This window comes from Pan troglodytes, chromosome 9 (assembly GCF_028858775.2).
Source record: "Pan troglodytes isolate AG18354 chromosome 9, NHGRI_mPanTro3-v2.0_pri, whole genome shotgun sequence".
In the NCBI taxonomy this organism is placed as follows: domain Eukaryota; kingdom Metazoa; phylum Chordata; class Mammalia; order Primates; family Hominidae; genus Pan; species Pan troglodytes.
The window spans coordinates 66,496,880-66,519,012 of record NC_072407.2 but is presented as its reverse complement, the minus strand read 5'-3'; the positions used below and the strand labels follow the sequence as shown (position 1 = coordinate 66,519,012).

At 50.3% G+C, this 22,133-nt stretch overlaps 1 protein-coding gene across 2 annotated transcripts; it reads right to left on the bottom strand.

Moving 5' to 3' along the window:
* Positions 1-473: 473 nt before the first annotated feature.
* On the bottom strand, positions 474-19,213 carry STIP1 (stress induced phosphoprotein 1). 2 transcript variants are annotated; one of them, XM_063782508.1, is made up of 14 exons: positions 19,049-19,213; positions 11,684-11,893; positions 10,636-10,777; positions 10,346-10,487; positions 9,159-9,327; positions 7,572-7,698; positions 7,374-7,476; positions 6,995-7,115; positions 4,944-5,040; positions 4,687-4,811; positions 2,108-2,144; positions 1,792-1,895; positions 1,398-1,570; positions 474-962 (listed from the first exon to the last, which is right to left on the bottom strand). In XM_063782508.1, the coding sequence occupies exons 1-14, from the start codon at positions 19,196-19,198 to the stop codon at positions 890-892; spliced, it is 1,773 nt and encodes a 590-aa protein (XP_063638578.1). In that variant the 5' UTR covers positions 19,199-19,213; the 3' UTR covers positions 474-889.
* Between the last annotated feature and the right edge of the window lie 2,920 nt (positions 19,214-22,133).

Here is a 22,133-nt window from a genome sequence, read left to right as displayed (position 1 = left end):
TTGAACCCAGGAGGTGGAGGTTGCAGTGAGCCGAGATCACACCACTGCACTCCAGCCTGAGACTCCATCTCAAATAACAAAACAAAAACAATCCATGACCCAACTCCTAAATCTAACAGCAGCTAACAGCATAGCTGCCCTCTCCCCACAGAGGTCTCAGCATCTCACATTAGAATCCTGTTCTCTGGATCTCCACTATAACGTGGAGAATTAACAGCACCCAAAGCTTATCTGAACCTCTCATTGGTACTACTTGGGGTGGGGAAGCCTTCAGATTCCCTTCTAGCTGCTGAGCAACAGCGCCATCTGGCAACCTTCTTGGCAAAGCCATGGAGCTGTGCCAAGCCACAGCTTGGGACTCCTCCTAAGCCCGCCCCAAAGAGAAGAGCAAGATCAGGTTCCAGGAGCAGCCCCTGCAAGACAAACTCCTGGTTTAAAAAAAAAAAAAAAAATCACTCAAGGCCAAAGCAACATATAACCACGCCCAACTGGCTTGTTTTATTGGAGAAGGGGACGCAGAATAAACAACGTGAGACAGCTGGGACCTGAGGCTGGAAGAACCCCCTCCCCTCCCCATAACATGCCCACTGCCCCAAATTAAAAAAAACCAACTATGGGAGAGCAGCCGAGACAGCAACTAGGGGCAGGGGAAAGAGACACGGAACTCGAGGGCAGCGGTGAAGAGACCATGCGTGTGCTGGGAGGGCCCAGAGGCAGCGGCGGCACAAACAGCGCAGGTACGAGTCTCTGTGTCTTCCCCGGGGTTATGTATAAATATAGAGAGATGAGGCCTTCTCTCCCCTGCTCTCCCTTCCGCTCCGTGCTGCTCGCCGCGGTCCCAGCTCCTCTTTCCACATGAGGGCGAAGGGAAGGAGGGATGAACAAGTCATCACCGAATTGCAATCAGACCCACATCCATCAGCTTCTGGATCTTCTGTGCTATTACAGGATTCTTTAAGTGTCTACAGAGAAAGACGCAGTTACTTGAAATGAGACAACCTTTAAAGTCTTACTTGCTCTCAGAGCAAGCCCCAATTCAACCCCCTCTACAGAAGGCCCCGGCAGGGAGGGGTCCTGGCGAGGCCCGGGGCGCCGAGCTGCAGAGGCCTGCTCCACTTCGCAGAACTTGCCAGTCCTACTCTTGAGCCCACGACACAGCTTCCAGTCAAGACCTTTCTCCCAGCTAAATGGGCCTTTCCAAATGACTGCTTAAGCTATCACGACTAACAAACAAAGCCCTTCCAGCTCGCCACCCACTGCCAATCTCCTTAAGTTTAGGAAGAATGACAGAATTCCTCTTCCTCGCAGACTGAGCATACCACCCCCCAGCCGCGTGCACTCATCTGCCTGCTTTCGTTCTCCATTTCCAGCAAGGCCGCCTCTCTGACTCTACGTACTCGCTGAGTGCCTGGGGGTCCTTCTGCATCTGTTCCAGGATAAGGCGCATGGCTGGGTCACTCATGATCTGCTGCACCTCAGGGTCGGCCATGGCTCGTCGCTTCACATCTTCCGGGCTGTCGTGCCGGTTGTACTGCGCCATCATACAGCGCTGGTAGCCGTCTGCCGCCTCCTGCAGTCCAGAAGAGACAAAGGTGAAGCGTGTTAGGACCATCCAGCTCACTGCTTCAGCAGGTCCAACATAACAGAGGTAACTGACAAGGGGAGAGAGAGCAAGTAAGAGAGAAACAGAGAGAAATGGAGGTGACAAGGAAGAAATCAGGGACTGAACATGGAAAAGCCCCAACAGAGAAAGAGGCAGGGGGGGCCCCTGGAGGCCAGAAGCAGCCCCACCTTACAGCTGGAGTCCAGGTCTAGCGCCTTCTGGTACACATCCATGGCTTTGGTGTAGTCCTTCATCGCTTCCAGCGCAGCGGCTTTCCGTGTATAACCCTTGACTACAAACAGGAGAGGTGGCGCGTTATCCAACCGCAGCGCCCAAGGCTGCTCCTTGCACCTCTTCACCTGCACACCAACACTGTTCACACCTGCTGATGTTGGATCCTAAATCCTACAGGTCCCAAGGACACACAGGTAGACAAAAGGCTTGCCCTTTCCTTCTCTAATCTTTTGGCTAGAGACAGGGGACAGGCAGCAGAAAGGCACTTACTGAAGGTCGGCTCCAGCTGGATACATTCCTCACAGTCCTAGAATGAAGCAACAGAAAGAAATTAGGCTCATTCCCTTGGACAAGCTCAGTACAGGCAACTCAAGCATGTGGACTTCCAACTCTAATGCCTCACCCAGCACCACACAGAGGGGACAACATCAGGAAAGACAACTCCAGATGATGGATCATCCCACACAAGACAAACTGCCTGGACTCTGCAAGAGGCTGATGTTATGAAAAACACATAGCGGGGGACAATTCCAGTTTGAGAAACTGAAGAGTACATGACAACTAGACAAAATGCGTGGGCCTTGGTCCCGAGAGCTTTGGAATCCAAAACCATTACTGATTAAAAAACAAAACAATGCCAGGTGCGGTGGCTCATGCCTGTAATCCCAGCACTCTGGAAGGCCGAGGTGGGTGGATCACCTGAGGCCAGGAGTTTGACACCAGCCTGGCCAACATGGTGAAACCCCATGTCTACTAAAAAAAAAAAAATTTGCTGGCCTGGTGGCTGCACCTGTAATAATCCAAGCTACTCAGGAGGCTGAGGCAAGAGAATCGCTTGAATCCAGGAGGCGGAGGTTGCAGTGAGCCAAGATCACGCCATTGCACTCCAGCCTGGGCAACAAGAGTGAAACTCTGTCTCAAAAAAAAATAAAAACAAACAAACAAAAATAAAAAAACCTCAGTTTTAAAACATATTTTTGGAGAAGTGGGCAAGTCTAAGTATGGATGGACAGACGGCAGATGGCATCAGGCCTTGGTCTGGTGAGGTCGCGTGTGCTGACAGTGCTGCACTGGACAGGAGTCTTTTCAGGCAATGCGTGTACAAGACTTGGATGTCTCATTCTAAGTACTAAATGTATACAATTTTCTTTCGCAAACAGTTCAGCAAAAACAGGTCAACATTTGTCAGATAAAGGTGGAAGATACACCAGATATTCACTATGTATTCTTCTCTTTGAAACATCTTCAAAGTGAGAAATGATGAGGAAGAGAACACTATGCAGTACACTGAGCTCCCCTGGAATTAATTCCAACTCTTGCACCAAGAAGCTGGGACAGCAGCAGAAATCCCATTCATTCTTTCTCCACGCTCTCATGATCGGGAAAGTACTGCCCACCTCCCAGGTGATTGACAACCTGCTATTCTTTGCCTCACAAATCAATATGCTTTTGACATGGCTCTTGCACAATCCTATTAGTAGAAATGATGTCTCTAGGCCAAGACACAGACCCAGAAGACAGTGGCACAAGATATAAAAACCAACACAAACCCAGGTATGGCTGTTTCTAGACAGGTCACACTTTGTCACCTTCCCACAATACGGTCCAGGTTTGTCAGCTAGAGAACAGTCGGAAAAAACTGCTGATAGAGGCAGGGTGGCTGAGATTCGAGAGGATTATGGGAACTCCACAGTGTCAAACAACTGTATTTGACCTAACTTGATATGACTGAGAACAGCAGACCTACCTAGCCGAGCAAAACAGAAAAGCAAGCAAGGATGGTACACCTGCTGAAAAACATATGGTGGTTCCTCAAAAATAAAACATAGGCCGGGCGCAGTGGCTCATGCCTGTAATCCCAGCACTTCGGGAGTCCAAGGTAGGAGGATCGCTTGAGCCCAGGAGTTTGAGACCAGCCTGGGAAAACATGGTGAAACCCTGTCTCTATAAAAAATACAAAAATTAGCTGGGTACAGTGGTGCACACCTGTAGTCCCAGCTACTCAGGAGGCTGAGGTGGGAGGATGGTTTAAGCCAGGGAAGTAGAGGTTGCAGTGAGCTGAGATTGTGCCACTGCACTCCAGCCAGCTTGGGCGATAGAGCCAGACCTTGTCTTTTTTTTTTTTTTTTTTTTTAAAAAAAGGGGGCCAAGCGCGGTGGTTCACGCTTGTAATGCTAGCTCTTTGGGAGGCTGAGGCGGGTGGATCACCTGAAGTCAGGAATTCAAGGCCAACCTGGCCAACATGGTAAAACCCCGTTTCTACTAAAATACCCGGGAGATGGTGGTTGTAGTGAGCCGAGATTGTGCCACGGCACTCCAGTGTGGGCAGCTGAGTGAGACTGTCTCAAACAAACAAAAAAAGTAAACACAGACACCGCATGACCCAGCAATTCCACTTCTTAAAAATGGTTAAAAAGGCAAAAACAAAGAAAAAAGAGGAATGTTACGGGGGTGAAAGGACCCACCTTCCAATGTACTGCCAACCAGTAGTGACTCCATGGACCAGGACCAGTTAGATACAGGTCCCATATTTTACACACACACACACACACACACGACCAGTTAGATACAGGTCCCATATTTTACACACGCACACACACATACACACACACACCCCTATAAATCTGGGCAACAAAGCAAGACCCCAACTCTACAAAAAAATAAAAAATGTAGCAGGATGTGGTGGCATGAGCCTGTGGTCCTAGCTCCTCAGGAGGCTGAGGCAGGACAGAGTGAGACACTGTCTCAAACATCATGATCATCAACTCAATGTTGATGAGAAGAGAGAGAGAAAACCCACTCCTCATGTGCAGGCTTTCAGTAATGGCCGCCCCCACAGGTCTCCTCACCTTGAGTGCCAGCTGGAACTCCAGGAGTTTGGTGTAGCAGGCAGCTCGATTGCTGTATAATTTGGCATCTTTCGGGTTCCTTTTGATGGCTTCTGTATAATGCTTCATGGCCTGGGGATAGTCCCCTGGGGAAGAAAAACAAAGACTGTCTTTTAAAAAGCAAAAAGCCCCCATGTGTAGCCGGCCATTTACCCCACACCCAGGCACGGGAGGCACACCCAGCACTGCTCCCCCAATCCCCGAGCTGCAGGCAGTACCTTTCTGAAAACACTCGTTGCCTTTGTTCTTCTCCTCCAAAGCCAGGTCGGGGTTTATGTAGGCCAGCCGCTCTTGCTCCTTCAGGATTTTCTCTGCCTACAAAACATAATTCTTGAAATAATAATTTAAACACTCATAATCATCTAAATATTGGGCTTAAAAATCACATTAGGGGCCAGGCGCGGTGGCTCACGCCTGTGATCCCAGCACTTTGGAAGGCCGAGGCAGGTGGATCACGAGGTCAGGAGATCAAGACCATCCTGGCTAACATGGTGAAACCCCGTCTCTACTAAAAATATAAAAAATTAGCCTGGTGTGGTGGCGGGAGCCTGTAGTCCCAGCTACTCGGGAGACTGAGGCAGGAGAATGGCGTGAACCCGGGAGGCGGAAGCTTGCCGTGAGCCGACATCGCGCCACTGCACTCCAGCCTGGGTGACAGAGCGAGACTCCATCTCAAAAAAAAAAAAATCAGATTAGGATTTTAATTTTCAGAGTATTGCTGGCAAGATTTTTTTCTTTTTTTTTTTTTGAGAGAGTCTCGCTCTGTCGCCCAGGCTGGAGTGCAGTGGCGCGATCTTGGCTCACTGCAAGCTCTGCCTCCCGGGTTCACGCCATTCTCCTGCCTCAGCCTCCCGAGTAGCTGGGACTACAGGCGCCCACCACCATACCAGGCTAATTTTTTTTATTTATTTAGTAGAGACAGGGTTTCACCGTGTTAGCCAGGATGGTCTTGATCTCCTGACCTCTTGATCCGCCCACCTCGGCCTCCCAAAGTGCTGGGATCGCAGGCGTGAGCCACTGCGACTGGCTATTGCTGGCAAGATTTTTTTTTTTTTGAGATGGAGTCTCACTCTCACCCAGGCTGGAGTGCAGTGGCATGATCTCGGCTCACTGCAACCTCCGCCCCCCTGAGTTCAAGCGATTCTCCTGCCTCATCCTCCTGAGTAATTGGGATTACAGGCGCCTGCCACTGCGCCCAGCTAATTTTTTCGTATTTTTAGTGGAGACGGGTTTCACCATCCTGGCCAGGCTGGTCTTGAACTCCTGACCTCGTGATCCACCCACCTCAGCCTCCCAAAGTGCTGGGATTACAGGCGTCAGCCACTGCACCCAGCTATTGCCGGCAAGATTTTAAAAGAAATTTACAGTCTTTATAAAATAGTCAAAATGTTATGTTACAAGAACTATTAACATTCTCAACGCACAGGCCCTCAATATTAACACATTTAGGGTTGAAATCTTGGCCAATACCAAAAACTGCAAAAAAAAAAAAAAAGAAACCAGATCACTTCCTACATGTTGTCACTGTTAAATGACAGAGAAAGAATCATGTAAGATGACCAAAGCCACTACCTAAAAAAAGATCAGGTTCAGCCAGGCATAGTGGCTTACACCTATAATTCCAGCACTTTGGGAGGCTGAGGAGGGCGGATCACTTGAGTTCAGGAGTTCAAGACCAACCTGGGCAACACAGTGAGACCCCTTCTCTACAAATAAAAAAATTAGCTGGACGTGGCCAGGCGCAGTGGCCTGTAATCCCAGGACTTTGGGAGGTTGAGGTGGGTGGATCATGAGGTCAGGAGTTTGAGACCAGCCTGGTCCACATAATGAAACCCAATCTCTACTAAAAATACAAAAATTAGCCGGGCATAGTGGCGTGCACCTGTAGTCTTAGCTATTCGGGAGGCTGAGGCAGGAGAATTGCTTGAACCTGGGAGGCGGAGGTTGCAGTGAGCAGACACCATGCCACTGCACTCCAGCCTGGGTGACAAACAGACTCCATCTCAAAAAAAAAAAATTAGCTGGACGTGGTGGCACGTGCCTGTAACCCTAGCTACTCAGGCTGAGGTGGGAAGATCACTGAAGCCCAGGAGGTTGAGGCTGCAGTGAGCCATGATTGTGCCACTGTCTTTCAGCCTGGGTGAAAGAGTGAGACCCTATCTCAAAAAAAAAAAAAAAAAAGTCAAGTTCATTATTAAATAAAACAGTAAGAAACAATGGCTTAATTATTAGGAAAACAAGAAAATACCCCTATTCTTTTCCTACGCACCTGCTGGCATTTCTTGAGCACATCTGGGGTTCGGTGCTCTGCCAGAGACTTGTTATAGAAATGGATGGCATCCTTGTACTTTTCTTCTTTGAAGTAGGAGTTGCCAATTCGAGCATATGCTCTGATAAAGAAAGAGGGACAAGGACTGCTTAGGACAGAGAGATAAGGTCAGCTCCTGCAGAAAAACACACCTGCAGCTAGAAAGGCCCACATCACTGCCTTCAACACCTTTTGTCTTGTCTCTGGTGACCTTCTTGCCAGCCCTTTCTTAACACAGCAGATTCTATGGCCAGCAGCCCTCCTCCCCATGCAGAGAAACTTAAGTCTTGGACAGCAAACCCTCCGCGCTACTCAAGGTATTCTGGAAGGTTGAGCCTACTTGGCAATCTGTCGATAGTCTTCTCGGTTTTCTCTCCCCACTTCAATGGCCTTCTCACAAAGCTCCCGGCACTTATTGTAGTCGCCCTTTTCAAAGTATACCGCTGCCAGGCAGGATGGTTAAGAAGGAACAGTCAGTCTTTGCTTCTTCCCTCAGAGACACCCAACCATTCCCTTGCCCCTTGTTTCTGGGCCTCACCTGCTTGATTGGTAATGTAAGTCATGTTAGTGGGGTCCAGCTCCTTGGCTTTGTCGTAATGCTTCAAGGCTGTGTCAAAGTCTTTCTTCTTGTAGGCATCGTTCCCCAGCTCTTTTTCTTTCAGTGCCTAGATGAGGTTTAGAAGAAGTGAGTGCTGAGCAAATCTAACTCAGGTGACAAAGACAGCAAGAATCTATGATCTGTCACAAGTTCTGAAATACAACTAACATGAATAGAATTCTATCAAGTTCTCCGAAGGCCTCTTCATCAATCAGCTATAGACAATACAGTCAAGTATCAGCCGTTAGAATGAAAACTAACTTCATCTTTGCTTGCTCTGAAACTCCCCCTTTTCCACCTACTCTCCTGGATCTTTGTCAGGAAGCAGAGCGCTTCTTTAGGGGAGAGGAAATCCCTTCGACTTGAAGCAACCGGTGAGGACAGCAGAGTTTTGGACCAGGCTTTATTCTGAGGCTGCAGCAGATCTGGTGTCAGTCTTGTGGTTGCCTCAGGGTCTTAGTTGTCAGGGAACCATAGCAGAGGGGGTGGTGAGAGGATGAGAAGCGGCTGAGTGGCACGAGTCTTCAGCAAAGCTCACTACCGCCCACACTGGAGGGCCTTTTTCCAGCTGAGACACCCTAAACAACCAACGCTTACCCATTTCAAGGTGCTAAATTTGGCAACAATCTGCTGTTCCAGTTTACAAGGAGGGAAATGAAATCGTTGAGGCACATGCCTTCTGCTCTAAAAGAGTGCTGCTTAGCGGACACTCCCAACCACACACCGTATCCAGCCAGGAAGCAAAGGCCTAAGGATTGATGTGGACAACATTCTTCGGATCACGACAAGGACGTGAATTACTCTCAACTTTCCAGTCTTGCTAGGACCAACATTCACACTGGCAGCAATGAAGCCGCTGTGGTGACCACGGGAAGGGCAACTCCCGCTGCTCACTCTTTGCTACACATTACTCCTAGGAATGCTCTTGTGAAGCTTTTTTTTTTCGAGATGGAGTCTCGCTCTGTCACCCAGCCTGGAGTGTAGTGATGAGCTCTCAGCTTATTGCAACCTCCGCCTCCCGAGTTCAAGCGATTCTTCTGCCTCAGCCTCCCGAGTAGCTGGGACTACAGGCGCCCACCATGACACCTGGCTAATTTTTGTGTTTTTAGTGAAGATGAGGTTTCACCATGTTGGCCAGACTGGTCTTGAACTCCTGACCTCAGGTGATCTGCCCACCTTGGCCTCCAAAAGTGCTGGGATTATAGGCATGAGCCACCGCGCCTGGCCTGAAGCTGATTTTTTAACATGCTGGCCATTCTAATGAATAATAGCCATAAGCTTAGCACATACTAAAGCACTCAAAATAGTTTTAGGTGGGCACAGTGGCTCGTGACTGTAATCCTAGCTGAAGCAGGAGCATCGCTTGAGGCCAGAAGTTCAAGACCAACCTGGGAAACACAGCAAGACTCCGTCTCTAAAAAAACCATAATAATCATGGTCAATCAAGGTCAACAGATGTCCCCATTCAACATAAAGATTTCTAGTTGTTTATAGATAGGTGACAGTGAGGAGAGAAAAAAACAAGACCTGCTTCTTATTCTCTGGAAGATCTTCTTCCATTGGCTCTGGCTTGGTCTCCTTTTTGGGAGGGGGTGGTGGTGGAGGTGTTGCAATCTCTTCCTCCTCATCCATACTGCCCAGATCGACACCAAGGAGGACGCTGAGAGTGGTCATGATCCGGGGATCTTGTAGTTTCCTAGTATTGATTTAAAAAAAGAAAGAAAAATTGTAATTACTCCTCCCCACAATTAGTCTTTTAACTCCCACTTACTATTAAAGTCAGATTCCTGTGTTTAGAAACTCCTCACCCATCAAAAGATGGCTAGATTTTGCAGCACTCATGAGTTACAATTGAGAAATACTCAAACCGTCAAAACACCATCTAAAATAGAGTCAACAAAAATAAATAAAATGAAGTCACAGATAGCCGAGCACGGTGGCTCACACCTGTAATCCCAGCACTTTGGGAGGCCGAGGCGGGCAGACCACTTGAGGTCAGGAGTTTGAGACCAGCCTAGCCAACATGGTGAAACCCGCCGCTACTATTAAACATACAAAAATTAGCTGGGCGTGGTGGCGTACACCTGTAATCCCAGCTACTCAGGAGGCTGAGGCAGGAGAATCGCTTGAACCCAGGAGGTGGAAGTTGCAGCGAACTGAGATCACACCACTGCACTCCAGCCTAGGTGACAGAGCGAGACTCCATCTTGAAAAAATAAAATAAAATAAAATAAAATGAAGTCACAGAGGTCAAGTTTATTCCTCAAGGTTAGCAGATACACAGAGGAATGAGTTGTTTTAGGTATACTTCCGTAGCTGATCTCAGGAGCCAGAGGATTGATAGAGATGAATACCCGTACAAGATTTAGACACATCTTTACACATGAACTTCAACCCTGTTTCCACTCTGATATACCAACAGAGAAAGTAGGACCTAAGTAGATGGAAAGGATGGGGTTGACGCTAGATCAGAGTTCTAGAAGAGCAGGAAAGAGGTGTATACAGATGACAAGGAACATTCTAGATTACTGTGAATATGCTCCCCTGACCCTTTCTATAATTACAAATAAACGACCACCACCTACTGCTCTGCAGAGAATAAGCAAAGGCAAAAACTCTGCAGTTTAGACCAGGGAACCCTCTGCTGTGAGGTTACAGGAAGAAAGCATAACATTCCCCGATTTCCAGAACCTCAGTGAGCGGCGTCCACTTACGTGCCCAGGTCAGAAGGCTTGTTTCGTAGCTGCTCTATCAGCTCCCGGTAGGTAGGATCACTGAGTAGTGTCCTTGTCCTGGGATCACTCTCCAACTTCTGATACAGATTAGGCATGTTGAAAGGGTTCATGAATTTTCTCTCTGTCCAAATAAAGGAAAGCACATCACTATGAAATGAGTTCACTAGAATTACTGTGTCCCATACCCTACCAGACTGACATTTCTCGGGGATGAAGACTCAAAATTAATCCCATTAATAATAAGAAAGAAAACTGTGCGTGGTACCTACCTGCCAACCTGGCCTCCATATTCTGTAAACCCTCTTTCAGTTGAGGGTTATTTGCCTCGTGTTTTAAGCCCTCCTCATAGGTTCGCTTGGCTTCTTCAAAGCGGTTTAAGAACTCTAGAGCTGCTGCTTTTCGTGAATAGCCCTTAAACCACCAAAGACAGACACAAAATAGAGAACACCCAGAGGTAAATCTAGAAGACGAACTCAAAAAAGAACAATTCTACTTTTATGGGGGAAAAAAATGAGTATTCACATGAAGGCCAAAGAGAAAAAAAGGAGAGGAGTAGGCTACGAGGCCAAGGCTGCTACTTTAAGGATCCATCCAAATAGCAGAGGCACATCTGCCCCGCCTTGTTCACCTCTGATCGACTGTGGTCAGTTTCTTTGGCAACACTTTTTCCCTTATTTTTTTGGTAAAGACAGGGACTCCTTATGTTACCCAGGCTGGTCCCAAACCTTTGGGCTCCAGTAATCCTCCTGCCTCAACCTCCCAAAGTGCTGGGATTATAGGCGTGAGCCACTGTACCGGGCCTCTTCCTCCTTTTTTTTTGAGACAGGGTCTTGCTGTGTCACCTGGGCTGGATGCAGTGGCACAATTTCAGCTCACTGCAACCTCCGCTTGCCAGGCTCAGGTGATCCTCCTGCCTTAGTCTCCTGAGTAGATGGGACTACAAGCACATGCCACCATGCCTGGCTAAATTTTTTTGCATTTTTAGTACAGACAGGGTTTCACCATGTTGGCCAGGCTGGTCTTGAACTCCTGACCTCAAGTGATCTGCCCACCTCAGCCTCCCAAAGTGTTGGGATCACAGGCGTGCGTCACCGCGCCCAGCCCTGGCCTCTTCCTTCTTAGTACCAAAAATAAAGCCTGTATTACAACTAATGGCTATCTTAGATTTGATGAAAAATGCCATTTCTGAGGAGGATACTCAAACAGGGAGGTGGGTAGGTAACTATCAGTGTATCAGGACAGGTAAACCTCAGGCCACCAAAAGGCATTTCTGGAAGGGTCTGAAGGGCCTCTCTCCCTCCACTGCCCACAGCTGACCTTGCCCCAGTCAGGCTTTAGGTCGACAGTCTTGCAGCCATCCTCGTAAGCCTTCTGGTAGTCTCCTTTCTTGGCATAGGCAGCAGAACGGTTGCTGTACAGCACGTGGTTGTGGGGATCCAGCTTAATAGCTTCGGAGTAGCACTGTAAGGCATCATCGATGTTACCCACGCTCAGGGCCTTGTTGCCTTTCTCCTTCAGCTCATTGACCTGAGGGGAAAGGAACACACAGCTTCTCTATGATGTGCCCATTTAATCCCAAGCTTTAAAGACAACACTCATTCTTTCATGTAGTTACCAACAAATAAATAGGTGACTTTACAGATCAGAAGAGAGAAAACTGGTTCATTTATTTAATTTCTCACACCTTCCCTAAGGAGCCAGCAAAGAAAAAATAAGCAGGGGCAAAGAGCCCAGGCTGCACTCCACGCTGGCCCCCATGTGACGAACGAGGGCTCTGCCACTCTTCCGGTCTCCACATGGAGCTCACGAAGCCACTCCAGAATGTGCCACATGCTCCTTCCATGGAAAAGTCAATTCATTTGCCACAGATTTCCAAAGCATCCAAACGACAAACAGAGCACAGCCCTAGTCACCCCTCACAGGAAGAAGGTGGGCAGAGTGGCACTGATACATGCTCCAGTGACCCAAAGGCTGTGGGATGGCAGCGGAGGCTTCTCTTTCTTGGGAGCGGCAAGATGCTTGCCTATGGCATAGTTGTCATCTCATCCCATCAGGGAAGAACCAGTCTCCATTTCTTGGTGTGGCAACATGTCGCCACAGGATAGATAAATGTTCATTAATGGGTAACAGTCAAGCTAGCTCCCCAAATTGATTCCTGCCATTCTTAAATATTACATTACAAAGGGGATGGAGGATAAAGAAATGCTACTGTGGTTTAAACCTCTCCCTTCTCAAACATATAAAGTGCAAGAAGTAAGGATACAGCGGGGTTTTGTTTTGTCGTGTTTTTTGAGACAGAGTCTCACTCTGTCACCCAGGCTGGAGTGCAGTGGCACGATCTCGGCTCACTGCAACCTCCGCCTCCCAGGTTCAAGCGATTCTCCTGCCTCAGCCTCCCAAGTAGCTGGGACTACAGGTGCACACCCCCATGCCTGGCTAATTTTTGTAATTTTAGTAGAGACGGGGTTTCACCATATTGGTCAGGCTGGTCTTAAACTCCTGACCTCAGGTGATCCACACGCCTTGGCCTCCCAAAGTGCTGGGATTACAGGTGTGAGCCACCGCGCCCGGCGGGATACAGCAGTTTTAAAAAGTGAGGCAGCTCTGCCTGGCCACCCCACCGACTGGGAAGTGAGGAGCGCCTCTGCCCGGCCACCCAACTGACTGGGGAGAGAGGAGCACCTCTGCCCACCTGCCCCACCGTCTGGCAAGTGAGGTGCGCCTCTGTTGGGCCGCTGTGCAACCCTCCAAGTGTGAAGTGACAGCCTTGTGTGTGATCTTTCTGCCCTCCCCAAGTTTGCATTTTCCACATTAAAGTTTACTTTTTCATTAAAAAAAAAAAAAAGTGAGGCAGGCCTTGGCCCTGTCAGAACAGTGTCCTCACTAAAGGGTTTCTCCTTACTGAGCTGCCCCACAAAAGGTCAGGTGCCCCACAGCAGCCTACCTGAGGGCAGGCAACCCCTTGAGAAGCTCATTGTATTTATTATTATTATTTTTTGAGACGGAGTCTTGCTCTGTCCCCAGACTGGAGTGTAGTGGCACAATCTTGCCTCACAGCAACCTCCGCCTCCTAGGTTCAAGCGATTCTCCTGCCTCAGCCTCCTGAGTAGCTGGGATTACAGTCACCCGCCACCACGCCCAGCTAATTTTTGTATTTTTAGTAGAGATGGGGTTTCACCATGTTGGCCAGGCTGGTCTCGAACTCCTGACCTCTTAATCCACCCATCTCAGCCTCCCAAAGTGCTGGGATTACAGGCGTGAGCCACCGCGCTTGGCCATATTTATTTTTTTTTTAAAGATGGCATCTCACTCTGTTACCAGCCTGGAGTGCAGTGGCATGATCACAGCTGACTGTAACCTTGAGCTCCTGGGCTCAAGCAATCCTCCTGACTCAGCCTTTTTTTTTTTTTTTTTTGAGACAGAGTTTCACTCTGGTTGCCCAGGCTGGAGTGCAATAGCGCGATCTTGCCTCACCACAACCTCTGCCTCCCAGGTTCAAGCGATTCTCCTGCCTCAGCCTCCTGAGTAGCTGGGATTACAGATACGCACTACCACATCCGTCTAATTTTGTATTTTTAGTAGAGACGGGGTTTCTCCATGTTGGTCAGGCTGGTCTTGAACTCCTGGCCTCAGGTGATCTGCCCGCCTTGGCCTCCCAAAGTGCTGAGATTACTGGTATGAGCCACTGCGCCCGGCCAACTCAGCCTTTTAAGTAGCTGGGACTACAAGTGTGTGTCACCATGCCTGGCTAAATGTTTTTTTCTTTTTGTGGTAGAAATGGTGTCTCACCATATTGCCCAGGCTTGTCTCAAACTCTTGGCCTAAAGCAACCCTCCTGCCTCAGTCTCCCAAAGGTGAACCACCACACCAGGCCAAAATACACTTTTAAGAGGTAAACGTTCTGTGAGATAGAGTTGTCACCAAAGTTACTAACTCATTCTATGTATTATCCACCCACGACCCAGTAAATTGATGCAAGAAATAGTTTTGTCAAGAGAAATAATTTTAGGCTGTAATCTCAGCACTTTGGGAAGCTGAGGCGGGTAGATTAACTGAGGTCAGGAGTTCGAGACCAGGCTGGCCAACATGGTGAAACCCCGTCTCTACTACAAATACAAAAATTAGCTGCGGCCGGGTGCAGTGGCTCACGCCTGTAATCCCAGCACTTTGGGAGGCCAAGGTGGGCAGATCACCTGAGGTCAGGAGTTCAAGACCAGCCTCAACATGGAGAAACCCCGTCTCTACTAAAAATACAAAAAAAATTAGCCGGGTGTGGTGGCGCATGCCTGTAATCCCAGCTACTTGGGAGGCTGAGGCAGGAAAATTGCTAGAACCTGGGAGGCGGAGGTTGCAGTAAGCTGAGATCGCGTCATTGCACTCCAGCCTGGGCAACAAGAGCGAAACTCAGTCTCAAAAAAAAAACAAATAAATAAATAAATTGCCCAGATGTGGTGGTGCATGCCTGTAGTCCCAGCTACTCAGCAGGCTGAGGCAGGAGAATCACCTGAACCTGGGAGTCGGAGGCTGCAGTGAGCCGAGATTGCACCACTGCATTCTCACCTGGAGGACAGAGTGAGACTCTATTTGAAAAAAAAAAAAAAGAGAGAAATGATTTTGGAATCCTCAAATAGAGAGATCAGGAACTTCCATCAATCAGAGACCTTACAGAGGCAAGGGCAGAAGGAACCTGCCAAATTAAGCAAACAAGGGATAAAAAATCCTAGAGCCCAAGATGGAGGCCAGAAGACGAAGAGTTAACAAAACTCAAGTGGTGTCAAGAGGCAGCTGGTGAAGTTCCTGCCTATGCTTTAGAAAAGCATTTTTCAAACAGAGTACTGATCAGCAGTGGGTCAGGAAATCAATTTTGTAGGTCATGACCAGCATTTTAAGAGACCAAATGGGACAAAAAAATACCAGCACACAGTGCACATAACAGTAAATACTGTTTTGCTGAATGTGTTACATGGCTGTACGCCTGTGTTGGGTTAAATGTAAGAAGTGTATCATTGTGGGATTTGAAAGGCCCCTATTGAAAAAAAAAAGCCTGAACATTCAAAATCTGTCCAACTTTTTTTTTTGGAGATGCAGTTTCGCTGTCATTCAGGCTGGAGGGCAGTGGCGCAACCTTGGCTCACTGCAACCTCGACCAGCCAGGTTCAAGCAATTGTCCTGCCTCAGCCTCCCACGTAGCTGGGACCACAGGCGCGCGCCACAATGCCCGCTTACTTATTTATTTATTTATTTTTTGAGACGGAGTCTCGCTGTTACCCAGTCTGGAGTGCAGTGGCGCAATCTCGGCTCACTTCAAGGTCCGCCTCCCGGGTTCAAGCGATTCTCCTGCCTCAGCCTCCCAAGTAGCTGGGACTACAGGCGCGTGCCACCACATCCAGCTAATTTTTGTATTTTTAATAGAGACAGGGTTTCATCATATTGGCCAGGCTGGTCTTGAGCTCCTGACCTCGTGATCCACCCGCCTCAACCTCCCAAAGTGTTGGGATTACAGGCGTGAGCCAGCACGCCTGGCCCATTTTTTCTTTTTTTTTTTTTTTTTGTATTTTTACTAGAGACGGAGTTTCACCATGCTGGACAGGTTGGTCTCAAACTCCTGACCTCATGATCCACCCACCTCGGCCTCCCAAAGTGCTGGGATTACAAGTGTGAGCCACTGCACCCGGCCCAACTTGAGTATTTTCTAAACTGAAATACAAACCTCACAGTTGAAAATGAAAACAAAAGGTAGAGAAATCGTGTTTGTTTTCAGGAATGGCTTCCAGATGGTGGGCTCAAACACACCTGGGATTAAATGCCAGGTCATCTGTACAGCTGCCATGCCAGTTTGCTGTCCTGAGTTAAGTCAAATATTCATTCACCATCTACCTACCTGTACATACACTTCTATCACCAGTGGTGGTAATTTAAAAACAAACATTTTAAGACCAGGCAAGGTGACTCACGCCTGTAATCCTAGTGCTAATGAAGTGGGAGGCCAAGGCTAGAGGATTGCTTGAGCCTAGAAATTCGAGACCAGCCTGGGAAACAGCAAAAGCCCCGTCTCTACAAAAAATTTTAAAATTAGCCAGTTGTGGTGGTGTGCCCAGCTACTCAGGAGAGTGAGGCAGGAGGATCGCTTGAGGCCAGGAACTTGAGGCTGCAGTGAGCTATGATCCCACCAGGGCACTTCAGCCTGGGCCACAGAACCAGACCCTGTCTCTAAAAAAAAATACAAAATAAATTTGGTAACAGAAATCGTTTCGTTTCTTTTCTTTTCTTTTTTTTTTGAGATGGGAGTCTCACTCTGTCACCCAGGCTAGAGTGCAGTGGCGCGATCACGGCTCACTGCAACCTACGCCTCCCGGGTTGAAGCAATTCTCCTATCTCAGCCTCTCCAATAGCTGGGATTACAGGCCTGCGCCATGCCCCGCTAATTTTTGTACTTTTAGTAGAGAGGGGGTTTCACCATGTTGGCCAGGCTGGTGTAGAACTCCTGACCTCAGGTGATTCGCCCACCTTGGCCTCCCAAAGTGCTAGGATTATAGGCGTGAGCCACTGCGCCCAGCCGAGATCCTTTTCTTTTTTTTTTTTTGAGACGGAGTCTCGCTCTGTGGCCCAGGCTGGAGGGAGACGGAGTCTCGCTCTGTGGCCCAGGCTGGAGGGAGACGGAGTCTCGCTCTGTGGCCCAGGCTGGAGTGCAGTGGCGCAATCTCGGCTCACTGCAAGCTCTGCCTCCCGGGTTCACGCCATTCTCCTGCCTCAGCTCCCGAGTAGCTGGGACTACAGGTGCCCACCACCACGCCCGGCTAATTTTTCTTCTGTATTTTTAGTAGAGACGGGGTTTCACTGTGCTAGCCAGGATGGTCTCGATCTCCTGACCTCGTGATCCGCCTGCCTCGGCCTCCCAAAGTGCTGGGATTACAGGCTGAGCCACGGTGCCCGGCCCCAGATCCTTTCTTAAAGGTAAAAGAGCAACGTCTTATTCCAGAAATCTTTTCCTCACCTATACTACAGCCCATTTAACCCTAGATACAACTGAAATATTATATGGGCACAAAAAAGTTTACTAACTTCATTTCCACTCTTTTTAATACAGCAAGGAAGCTCGAGCTTTGCCTAAAGCACCAACTGCTACAAGAGACCAAAGGCTCAGCTCTGTAGCTCACACCAAAAAAAGGATGGTAGTCACTAGTCCATCGAGATGTCTTATTTAAGGGGAGAGTGTGGGCGATCTTAGTTTTATGGCCCTGAAGTAAGAACCAGATACCAGGTATAGTTTCAGAATTGTCACCCCCAAGTGTTATGGGCCCGGAGCGAAGACGGTAGTACTCCCGAGCGGGAGGATGATTTCTCGGAGGTTGGTAGAGGTTTCTTGGAGGTTGTTTTGTCCTTTTTCTTCCGATGAATCATTACAGCTCAATGACAGCTTCAAATCGAACAAAACCTCTAGGCCTTTCATAACCACAAGCTACTGAGGACATAACCAAGTCACTGAAAGGAAGCAGCAACCGCTTCAAACTCGGCCCCTCAAATGCTCAGTAGAGGCCCATAACTTCCAGCGATTGATCTCTGTAAATTGTCTACAACCACCCCCGGGTCGTCAGAAACCCATCTTTCAGACCCACCTTTCGGAAGTGTTGGTCCTCGGTCACTCGACAATCACACACACAAGCATACAAAAAGAGGGGGAGGGGCCGCAATACATTTGTAAAACACTGTCAGAGATGGAATTCGTCCCAAGGACTTTTGCAGCACCCTTCCCTTTCCTGCATCAGGTAGAGTCGGTCTGTCGCTCCTCAGACCCCCGCTCAACGCTCTCCCACCCTGACCTTCTCAGATGTAGAAGAGTAAGATTTGCCCCAACTGCATCCCAGGCTGCTAAGATCCTCGGCTACTCTCAGTGTATCCCCGTCCCCGCTCCCTGGATCCGTCCAAGTTCCTCGTGGCTAAGTCCCGAGCGGTTTCTCCGTCGGCCGTCTGAGATCTCCCGGAGGGCTACCTCGCGGGTGCAGACCCCGGCCCCCGGCCCACCTCCACCCTGCCCCCTGCGGCCCGCACCCTCCCCAGCATGGCCCGCAGCCGACCCCTCGGGACGCCTTCAGGGCCCGGTCGCGACCCCTCTTCCCGCCGCCGGCCGAACTCACCCAAGCTGTGGCCTCCTCCGGGCCCTCCTCGCCCAACCAGGGGGCGATGGGCGCTCCCCGCGGCCGGCCTCGCTACAGATCCCGCTCCCGCCCGCCGCCCGCGGCCCTCACCTCCCCGCCGCCGCCCCGTCCGGCCCCAGCGCCCAGCTCCGGTCGCCTGGATCCGGCGCCCGCCCCGCCCCCCTACCGCGGCCTGGCCACCGCCGGTCCCCGAGCAGTCTCGGGGCCTCAGCCCGCCCCTCCCCCTTCACCTGCTCCATAGCGCAGCGCGGTCCGGAACCCCGTTGAATCGAATCCGTCCGCTCCGCGTTCCCAACCGCACGCGCCGCCTTCTGGAACCTACTAGAAGCTGCCGGGACCCCGGCTCCCGCCCCTTCCTCGCCTGCTCACTGGTCGAGTTCTTCTAGGGGGAATGTCTTTGCTGCTCTACTATTGGCTTGAGGTCCAGCCCATCATCTCCACTTCCTTCTCATTGGACAGCGGGGAGTAATTCCCTCAACCCTGCCTCCCCCGCACCTCAGGATTGGGCGCTCCTCTATAAACCCACCCATCTCAGGCTCCACGAATGGAGGGAGGAGCGAACTTCTGCGACACGGATTGGTCTTTTGCACTGCCAATCGTAGCCGCGCTGGCCGCGCCCATTGGTTCTGATCGTTCTGGAAATTTCCACCTCTCCCATTGGGCTGCCGGACTCCATGTCGGAACCGCCTTCAGAATGAGAGCGATTCCAATTGGGCGGAGGGTTGCCAACTCTTTGCGCTGATTGGTTTAAATCGCTGCCCTTCAAAAGGCCGGGTTTCGCCCCGCCCGTGGTATATGGGAGTACCGGCTGCAGTCGGGGTCTGTAGCTGTGTCGTCGGCGGCTGCGGGGCTTCTGGGTTGCTTTCCCTCTCGCTCCCGAGTGCCGCAAGTTCCAGGCGGTCCCCGGGATCGCCAGCGGCACAGGGCCCGAGCCCTTCGCCCGCGCATCGGGATGGGGGTCCTAGCCGGTGGGAGCTGCCTGGCCCTCGAGCGCCAGCTACCCGCGTTGTCCAGCGCTCCGGCCTCGGCCCGGCCCTCCTGCATCCTGGCTGTTAGGTTCTGAATGTTCCGGAAATGCCACGTGACCGCGAGGGCGCTTGGGCTTGGGCTGGACAGGCCGGGGATCTCACCGCGGCGGGCCCGGCTGTCCCGCTGGGCGTCCTCAGTGGAACCGCACACCCTTTCTCAGCGCGCCGGTCGTTTGGTCCTGTAGGGCCGAGGGGAATTCGTGCGGTGTTTAGCACGCGGGAGGCACTTAACGAAAGGGAGCTGCCCCTCAGCCCTCGTGAGTCCGATGTAAAGGAGTGAAGGAGACGAAGAACTGAATCAGTAGTTGACCGCCTGTGAGCTGGCGAGCTGTGCCCTGGTAGGGCATTAAATCCCAGCCCCAGAAGTCGGAGGCAGGGCAGGCACCGCAAAGCGTGGAAGAGATGCACCTGCGGAGTGAAAATGCTGCTATTGCTTCTAGGGTCAGCCTTGGTTCCTGGAACAAAGGAGCCGCATGACTTGGGTCTGGCGATGATGTTGGGCTCTGCAGTGTCCTCATCCTTCCCCCTCTCTGGGTAATGATATCTTCCCAGGGTTTAAAGTGTGTCGTCTCTGCCAGTAGCTTGTCTCCACAGCCTCATCTTTAATTCCACCTGCCCCACCCATTTTGGACACTGCAGCCAAGTTGCAGCAGATCCGCAAACCTGGTAATCCCTCACTTGAAAGTGCTGGAGGCTTTAGGATGGGGTTCAGGGCCTGTGCAATCTAACCGCCTGCTTTTTTTTTTTTTTTTTTTTTTTTTGAGACGGAGTCCTATCTCACTGTCTCCCAGGCTGGAGTGGAGTGGCGCTATCACAGCTCATTGCAGCCTCAACCTCCTGAGCTCAAGCCATCCTCCCACCTCAGCCTCCCAAGTACCTGGGGTTACAGGCAAGCACCATTACGCCTAGCTAATTTTTCTGGGGTTTTTTTTTTTTTGTGTGTGTGTGTAGATGGATTTCGCCATGTTGTCCAGGCTGGTCTTAAACTCTCGCTCTGTCTCCCAGGCTAGAGTGCAGTGGGGCAATCTCGGCTCCCTGCAACCTCTGCCTCCTGGGTTCAAGCAATTATCCTGCCTCAGCCTACCAGTTAGCTGGGATTACGTGTGTGCGCCACCGCGCCCGGCTAATTTTTTTATTTTTAGTAGAGGCGGGGTTTCACCATGTTGACCAGGCTGGTCTCAAGACTACTGACCTCAAGTGATCCCCGCCCCGCCTCGGCCTCCCAAAGTGCTGGGATTACAGACGTGAGCCACCGTGCCCAGCGGTTTTGCATTTTCAATTGTGGGGCACGGTGAGAAAAGACTTGAAGAAAGCAAGGGAGTGAGATCCACGGAAACGTAGGGGAGAACCTTGCAGGCCTATGGAACAGCCAGTGCAAAGGGCCTGGGGTGGGAGCTGCCTCAGGGTAGCCAGGATGGCAGGAGGCACAGCTGCCGAGAGGAAGCAGGGGCCAGGTCCTGCAAGGTTAGAGGCCATTGCTACTCCCGAACACATTGGCAGGTTTTGAGCAGAGAAGTGACATGATTTTAGTTTTCTCAGGATCCCTCTGGCTGCTGTGTGGAGGAAGAGGGGAGGGTTAGAGCAGGGATACCTCTTAGGAGGCTGTGGCAGTAATCCCAGGGAGCCAGGATGGGAGCAGAGGAGGGGACAGGAATTGGATTCTGGATGCATTTTGGAGGGAGCATGAAGGAAAGCGGGATCAAAGGTTCCTCTGAGGCCTTGGCCTCCTCTCTTATTCATCTACATCCATTCTGTCAAGGACACCTTTCGTTTCTTCTTGGCACTGTCTCAAGGCCACCACGCTGCTGCCCACCTGACCAGCAGTGGCCTTTCCAGGCCTTCCATCTTCTCCCCAGCAGCTTCTCTCTGCGTGGCCAGGTCCCATTTCCCACACACCTTTTTTTAAAGTGTGTTGCACTGCTCTGGGTGCAGGACTGTAGCAGTGACCAGGGCAGCTCCAGATGAAGCTTCTGCTCACAGGAACCTTTTCTACTGAAACAGATGATACCTAAACTCTCAGCTGTGTGACTTTAAGCAACTTGCACAACCTCTCTGTACTTCAGTTGCCTCCATCTTCAAATGGGGATTAAAAAGTGTTGACATCATAGTGGTTGTGAGGATTACATGATTTGATAGTTTATAAAGCACTTAGAACTTGTGAAGAAGAGTGCCTGGGGATTGCCTAAGGTCAGGAGTTCAAGACCAGCCTGGCCAACATGGAGAAACCTCGTCTCTGCTAAAAATACAAAAACTAACCACGCATGGTAGTGCACACCTGTAGTCCCAGCTACTTGGGGGGCTGAGGCAGGAGAATCACTTGAACCTGGGAGGTGGAGGTTGCAGTGAGCCAAGATTGCGCCACTGCACTCCAGCCTGGGCAACAGAGCAAGACTCGGTCTCCAAAGAAGAAAAAAAAAACTGCCTGGCTACAGAATAAGAACTACATGGAGTTATTAAATCAAAATCGGTGCACAAATGATAATTCTTAAGAGTGAGTGCTACAGAGAACACAAAAGGCAAGGCACAGAGAGATGACCTGGGAGGCAGGGAAGGAAAGCACTCCCAGAGGTGAGTGGTTAGTGA

What these genes read in the sequence shown, in the direction of transcription:
- STIP1 (XM_063782508.1), bottom strand. Translation starts at nt 19,198, where the DNA reads ATGGAGTCCGGCAGCCCAATGGGAGAGGTGGAAATTTCCAGAACGATC. An exon ending in TATGGAGGCCAGGTTGGCAG is followed by an intron (nt 10,488 to 10,635) that starts GTAGGTACCACG and finishes TTATTTGGACAG; the next exon opens with AGAGAAAATTCATGAACCCT. An exon ending in CCAGCTGGAGCCGACCTTCA is followed by an intron (nt 1,896 to 2,107) that starts GTAAGTGCCTTT and finishes TCCTGTTTGTAG; the next exon opens with TCAAGGGTTATACACGGAAA.